General features: G+C 40.8%; 2 protein-coding genes across 3 annotated transcripts in view; one reads left to right on the plus strand and one right to left on the minus strand.

Moving 5' to 3' along the window:
* Positions 1 to 996, minus strand: part of LOC103393374 (zona pellucida sperm-binding protein 4-like) — a 3,542-nt gene extending 2,546 nt beyond the window's left edge. Inside the window, exons 1-2 of one of the 2 annotated variants that reach the window (XM_017040557.2) lie at positions 472 to 996; positions 272 to 396 (exon numbers count right to left, since the gene is read on the minus strand). In XM_017040557.2, coding sequence (XP_016896046.1) covers positions 272 to 396; positions 472 to 676 — 330 coding nt within the window. In that variant the 5' untranslated portion in view covers positions 677 to 996. The remainder of the gene's footprint in view (positions 1 to 271; positions 397 to 471) is intronic. The other variant, XM_008330319.3, reaches the window with a different exon arrangement.
* A 451-nt stretch (positions 997 to 1,447) lies between these two features.
* Positions 1,448 to 4,781, plus strand: wbp2nl (WBP2 N-terminal like). The gene is made up of 8 exons (XM_008330320.3): positions 1,448 to 1,604; positions 2,426 to 2,534; positions 2,817 to 2,955; positions 3,135 to 3,227; positions 3,377 to 3,601; positions 3,827 to 3,946; positions 4,266 to 4,342; positions 4,458 to 4,781. The coding sequence occupies exons 1-8, from the start codon at positions 1,546 to 1,548 to the stop codon at positions 4,512 to 4,514; spliced, it is 879 nt and encodes a 292-aa protein (XP_008328542.1). The 5' UTR covers positions 1,448 to 1,545; the 3' UTR covers positions 4,515 to 4,781.
* The last annotated feature ends 2,263 nt before the right edge of the window (positions 4,782 to 7,044 follow it).

The following is a 7,044-nucleotide window of genomic DNA, read 5'->3' on the forward strand; positions in this document are numbered from 1 at the left end:
AGATTTTTGTGGTGAATTGTTGTGACCTTCAAAACTGATGAAGAGAAGGAGCACTTATAGTAAAGTGACCCTGGAATACTGAATAGGTAATTTAATTTTTTTTTTTTTTTTTTCTGATTTTTGTGGTGAATTTTTGTGACCTTCAAAACTGATGAAGAGATGGAGCAGGGACACTTATAGTGAAGTGACCCTGGAATACTGAATATGTAATATACTTTTCTTTTTTTTTTTGAAGTGTTGGTCTGTTTGATGATGTATTTATTTGTCTCACCTCAATCTGAGCATAGCAGCTGTCAGGTCTGCTGAGGAAAGACAGGTTGCGGTTCTTCTCTCTGACCACTCGGACTCCACAGTGGTCTTCAGACTGGGACACCGGCACTGCTGCTCCGGACTTATCTACAGACGGGAGGGGGAAACAAAACACCGGTAATACAAGACAATTAAACCCGTCTCCGTCTGCGGTGACTTTACCTCTGACGTGTATATTCTCATCCACCATGGAGCCAAAGACAGCTTTGACTCTGCGGGCTGAGCAGGTGACTCTGGGCAGAAGCAGCTGTTGTCTCCGCTCGGTTGTTTTCTTCTTCATCTGCGCCGCTGAGTGACTCCAGCACAGCTGGGAAACCAAGGCTAAAGCTACAAAGAGCCAAACCACTTGAACACGAATGTAAATCATCTCCTGATCACTTTCCTGACTGACTTTACTGATAGTTTTGGGTTTTTTTTCCTTTCTTGGAAACGCGCAAATCTCTTCACAGACTCGGGCGTGAGATCACGAGACAACTGCTAATTAGTGTTGATTGGTTTGAAGCCGTCTGTCGCCAACTGTCGCTCAAATGACGGTTCATTTTAAACACAAATCTGCAGCTTTTCTCCGTATTTATTCTTCAGTGAAGAAAAAAAGAAGAAGAATAATAAGTTGGACCCACCTAACTCCACCGTCACAGGCGACAGATAAGTAAAACAGAATCAATGTTGATATTGATAATATTTGATACCTTTTACTTTATATGCTAATATATAACGTACTGCTTTTTTCTTTACCAAAATAAACTATACACTAAATATGTTGTTGTTTAAAATGTTTGATATATTCGATAACTTTGACAAACGTTTAGCTACATTGCTAAGATATTACAGCAGAGAAGTTTGTATACATTATTTTCTAGGAAATTACAACTGAAAACAACCATATTATTAAATAGAGGCTGGTAAATGGGTAGATGAAGGTTTATTAACCAAAGTACAACGTCAGTACAATCGTATTAATATGGTATAATATTGTGTTTTGTTTTTGTTTTGCTGGTTTTTCAATTACCTTAAAACTCACAAGTTTTAAGTAGAAACACTTTTAATTGTCAGCGCGCAACGGTTTCGTAAAACCCAGCACTTTTGTAAATTTGTGTCACGGTCAGTCGTTACGTCATGACGCAATCCGTGACGTAATCAGGGGGGGCAACCCCACAGGGCTGACCGTCAGATTTTGGCATCAGCTACAGCAGTGGAACGAGAGAAGGAAACGGCAACGTTACTCAGATCGTAACCATGGCTCTGAATCGAAACCATTCCTCAAACGGCGGCGTTTTGATTAATAACGGAGAGAGGTGAGTGATATTAATGTGTATTTGGCCGCAGTTTTACTAGTCGAATGACTGTCGCCCTTCTCTTGGCTTGTTTACATTCTACTTTTTTTCAGTGCGTAGTCAACATGATGCTACCTAGCATTCCGCTAGCCCGGCCCGCTAATCGATATTAGCAGTTTTGTCGCGGTGTAACAACATTTGTCATTACTATAAGCGTGGTTTATGTTTTGACAAATCATTGTGAAGTGTATTAATAAGATATTTTAAGAAAGACGTCAAGATATATCTTCCGCTTCTTTACGCTAAAAGGCCAAGTTGTTAGCCAACTGTCAAAACAGGAAGTAGTATGATGACAGCTGATCAACAGTTTCTCTATTGTTGCGTAAATCCGATGGAATTTCTACTACATGGCTTAAAGTTGGCTCTGAACTGTCGTATTGTTTTATACATATTTACAAACATTTTATCTATTTGTCATCCAGTATTTGTCGTGTGTGATTGACAGGCTGACATTTAGCCACAGAAAAGCGTTAGAAACTCGCAGTTATTGTTTGATGTTTGCCCGAACCCCCTCCGTCCTCTGTAGGGTGTTCTGTGAACACAGCTGTAATTCGCTGCTCCATTGTTTTATAACAATGTTACGACGTTTTCAACACTTGTACACAGACTAACATTGGCCTGTTGTTAGATGTTAGTGAGCAGAATGTTAGGATTATGCATTATTATATTGATGATTTTTGTATTTTGTTGACGTCTGTGAACATTTTAAAATATAACAAAAAATACTTAATTACTTAGTGTCTTAACATACTCACACGTGCCTTTACTTTTCCCCCCCACAGTGTTTTAAGAGAATGTAAGAACGTGGAGCTGTTGTTCAGCGATGTTGCCACCAAGTCAGATCTGATGAAAGGGACCAAGAAGGGCACAGTTTACCTCACACCATACAGGGTACGGCAGTGAGGAACAAAATACTGATCATTTCTTTAAAAACATAGTTTATCACAATATGTTTGTGTGTTTATAAGTTTACCTATAAACGTCATAACTATAAAGAAACTAAAGAATATTTAGATTTAAAATTCCAGGACAATTAGTTTGCTTAAACAATGAACTGATTTGGATTCTTATTCAGCAGTGAATTCCCTACAGTATGTTCAAAGATTGTCAGTGTCATTGATGTAGTTGTGTGTGTCTCTCTCCACATGTGCCTGACGTCACTTCCTGGTGTAGTTGGTGTTTGTGTCCAGTAACACCAAGGACTGTCTGGGTTCAGCCATGTTTCCCTACTATCTGATGAAGGGCTGCAGTATTGAGCAGCCGGTCTTTGGAGCTAACTATATCAAAGGGACCGTTTCAGCTGAGCCTGGTGGTAAGTGGCTTTTTTTTTGTGTTGAATTTTTGAGTTCCTCAGCGGCAGTGGTAAACAAGCTCATTCTGAAAACCAATATCCCAGCAGATATATGTTTGCTCATGTTTATGATCACAGCCGGTGTTCAGCATCATGTTCCTGTTTTTTTTTTTAAAGAATTCATGTGACTTCACTTACAGGCGGCTGGGAGGCCCAGGCCAATTTCAAGATGTCATTCCCCAGTGGAGGAGCCATTGAGATGGGACAGCATCTCTTCAAACTGGCTACAAATGGTAATTTCACCAGTGCCTGTAGTATCCTCCCTGCTCTCTTTATTTAAATTAAAATAAAAAACACCCAACTATGTCTTGTATACATCAGTTGAATAAATGAATTTGTGAATCCTACTAAATGAACACACTTCACTGTCACTGTGTTCCAGCTTCTCGTGCCGGTCCTCCCCAGAATGGTGCGCCCTCATATGGTTATCCTTCACCAGTGATGATGAACGGCTACGGGCCGGCGGCTCCAGCACAGGGAGGCTACGCTTATCCAGCACCTCCTCAGCAGAACGGATTCTACCAGGGGCCTCCTTCTGCTCCTGCTCCTGCCCCTGCTCCTGCTCCTGAGTACGGTTATCCCCCTGCTTCTGCGATGCCCCCTGCAGGTACACGGCTCTTACCCTTTTATTATTACATGCATAATTAGTATTGTAATGTTGATGTAAATTTACTTCTGTTCTTATTGTTATGGAGAAAAATGCTTTGATTTGTCTTTTATGATTCTGGCCTCAGGGTTGAACCTCACTGTCTGTGTATGAACCAGGTTCCACAAAATGTGATGTCGTTTAACAAGAATTCCTTTGTTATTGTTCCTCTCTTGTTTGTTCTAGGAATGTACCCCGCTGGGTGTGATTACATGGCTCCACCCCCACCTTACCCTGGGCCACCCCAAAATTGGAATGCACCCCCACAGTACTGGTCAAATCCTCAACAACCGCCAACAGCTCCAGGTCTGTTTCTGTTTCTGTTTTTCCCGTAGCATGTCTGTCAGAGCTCACCTTTGTGACTCACTGTAGAGCCACGTGTAGCTCACGGCTACGAGTAAAAAAAACAAACTAAAAGCCCAACTTCCTGTTTACATTTCTTTTTCACCCCTTTGTTTTCGTTGAAGCCTGTGTGACATGAGCTGCTACTAGATTAGTCACAGATCCAACGTGGACAGCCGTCATTGTCATGACTCACATGACTGACCACGGCGTCGTCAGCTGCAACATTGCAGCGATCACTGACCTTTTCTAACCCCGTTCCTTTCTTGTTGGTTACTCCCAGGCAGCGCCACCATGACCCCTGCTGTACCCAGTGCATATTTCAATCCCAATAACCCTCACGGTGTCTACATGCCCATGGTAGGACGCTGGTTTGGTTTTTCTACCATTTATTTACAGCCGTGTTTCTGTGACAAACATTCCTGACTGGTGTTTGTTTTGTTTTTTTGTTTGTTTTTGTTTCTCCGTCTCACAGGAGCGGCCGTCCCCGTACGCACCAAACTCAAATTATCCTGAAAAGAAAAGCAACTGAGGCTCAGGCTTCAACACTTCAGTGACCATGGTCTCCTCCTCTTTATCTTTTATTTTTCCACTTTAAAACCAGTGGTGATTTTTTTTTTCTTAAGGATTGTAGAATGCACTAAAGAAAAGGCATGGAGTACAGATTTTCAGGATGTCAAATATAATTTTTATCACCAAAAATTAACCATTGGAAACAGGGGAAAAAAAGGATTATTTCTTATTTTGTCTAATTCAATCTGTGGTTTCCCAGTGCGTCATCTTTATTTTTACTTGTGATGGGGTTTGATTTTTTTTCTTTTTTTTTTTTTCTTCTCATTCCCAGTCCTGAGTTTTTTTTTTTACCCCTTTTTTATTTTATAAAGACAAGTTTATACCAAAACATCTTTTCTAGGTATTTACTTGAAGTCCCCAGGAGCAACTCCAACTATCATTTTTCTCATGATCATTGCCAGTGCAGTGTGTTTTTATATATAGATTTACACTGAGTATTTGTTGTTCATGTCTACGCCCCTGACCCGTTGCATGTAAGACCATATTTCCACAGACCTAAAGAACAGGGTGAAGTTAAAATGACAAAACTGACACGAAAACAAACCAACAGAGCAGAGTAAGAGTCTGTCCTGGTGGTCACGCCTCAGGACGGAGGGAGACGGGGACACCCAGGCTGGTTTTTTTTTTTACCCCTTTTTTGTCCTAAGACCAAATGAACCACGGCCCAGTACAGATCCATGACCCAGTGGTTGGGAACCACTGGTTTATATAATTAAACCTGGGGCTAACTAGTGTTTATTATTATTAAAGTTTGTAGGTTTAGGTTGGTAATAAATTTAGTTGCTAGATGACCGCTGTGAGGAATGTCAAACATCAAAGTGAATCTATAGTACGAGTGACAACAGTGTTGATTAATTAAATTTTTTTTGGAAATGAAAAAAACAAAACATTCTGAGTATTTTCTTACGTAATAACTTAATTATGTGCAATATTTGAACCTTGCATAATACTTTAGTTGCTGAGGAAACCCTGGGAGTCGACACAGCCTGAGGGTCAGCACGGGGGGGGGGGGGGGGGGGGGGTCTAACCACCATGTTTACCCCCCCCCACCCCCCCATCTTTAGCAGTAACTTCATTAATGGCTTGTTTGAAGGACTATTTGCACAAAGTCTTTTCAGTCTGACTTTTTGTTTTTCCTGTAATAACCAGATGTTGTTATATTAATATTTCTTTCTTTTTTCAGAGTTTTGACTGTACTAATCTAATAAATGTCACTAAATTCCACTAAATGTCGTTGTGGTACGTCTGATCTTAATGGGTTTTAACACTTAATTATTATTGATCTAATTATCATACGACCTTTGGTTGATTTATTGACCAGATTTACTGCAGGGAAACTAGTTTTTTTTTACTAAATGAGCCTTAAAAACTTTAAATTAAATTAGCATTATTTAAATCCTATTTATGGTTATTTACTTACAGATAATAAATCGATTTAGTTTAGTTTAGTTAGCTTCAATATAAGACTGAGACGTGATTATTTATTAATATATTTATTACGTGACAAACTTCTTAACCCTGAACATTTCCCAGGCTGTAACCAGTGATCCAATAAAGATAGCTGTTCATGCACCATGACACACAATAATAACACAGACTCAAAACGAATTCTTCAGACCGGAAAAATATTCACAAACTGTAAAACAACACTGATACCTATAGCTTCTTCTTCTTTTTTTTTTTTTTAACTTTTTTTCTTTTTTCTTCACTCAGCTGTTGTCCGTCCAGTCAACGTCTTCATACTTTTATGGCTTCACTCCTTTTTCTCACGGTTGGTTTTGCCACCAGGTCTATGTTTGAATTCTAAATTTCCCACAGCTCTCACTGTGTTGTACGTGACGTTCAGAGTCCCAGTGTTTGACCTGTTTGACGTCACGTGGGTGGTTTGATTTCCAGGGCGTTCGGCTGTACTGACGTCACCCCTCCCCCCTCCTGCCCCCCCCACCTGTCCTGGAAACCTCAGGTCAGCAGGTCAGGTGACTGACCTGAGGTTTGGCTGAGCGCACGAGAGAGCATCAGTGGGACTCTGACAAATATTTGGAAGTCTGGATTATTTGAAAATGTTTCTGAGATTCCAGATGATCTGAGATTGGTGTTTTGTGTGACTTTTCACGTTTTTTAAAATAATATTTCAAATTTTAAACAGCACAGTGGGAGATTTAAAATAATATTTCTTAACATCCAGTCCTTGTGTTTCCTGCTCTGGTCTTTGGTTGGTAGAGACGGTGACGGAGCGGACGGACAGTGGATACTGTGGGACAAATGAAACTCAACCCCCCTCCCCGCCCCCCCGGCCTCCGCGGTGAAGTCAAAAGGCTGTGAATTCAGTCGGACCAGGACGGTCACTTTACAGACGAGCCGCGTTTAGAGGCTGCAGCTCTACTGTTGCCCCAATTTGCCCCAGTTTAAACTGCTCTGACGTGGGCTGAAGTGACTCACCGCAGAGCCTGGCCTTCATTAAGGATTTAGAGCTCTCCTCTGAGCCTGTC

The sequence above is a fragment of the Cynoglossus semilaevis genome, chromosome 17 (assembly GCF_000523025.1).
Source record: "Cynoglossus semilaevis isolate Cse_v1.0 chromosome 17, Cse_v1.0, whole genome shotgun sequence".
Classification (NCBI taxonomy): domain Eukaryota; kingdom Metazoa; phylum Chordata; class Actinopteri; order Pleuronectiformes; family Cynoglossidae; genus Cynoglossus; species Cynoglossus semilaevis.

What these genes read in the sequence shown, in the direction of transcription:
- wbp2nl (XM_008330320.3), top strand. Translation starts at nt 1,546, where the DNA reads ATGGCTCTGAATCGAAACCATTCCTCAAACGGCGGCGTTTTGATTAAT. An exon ending in TTTACCTCACACCATACAGG is followed by an intron (nt 2,535 to 2,816) that starts GTACGGCAGTGA and finishes TTCCTGGTGTAG; the next exon opens with TTGGTGTTTGTGTCCAGTAA. An exon ending in TTCTGCGATGCCCCCTGCAG is followed by an intron (nt 3,602 to 3,826) that starts GTACACGGCTCT and finishes TGTTTGTTCTAG; the next exon opens with GAATGTACCCCGCTGGGTGT.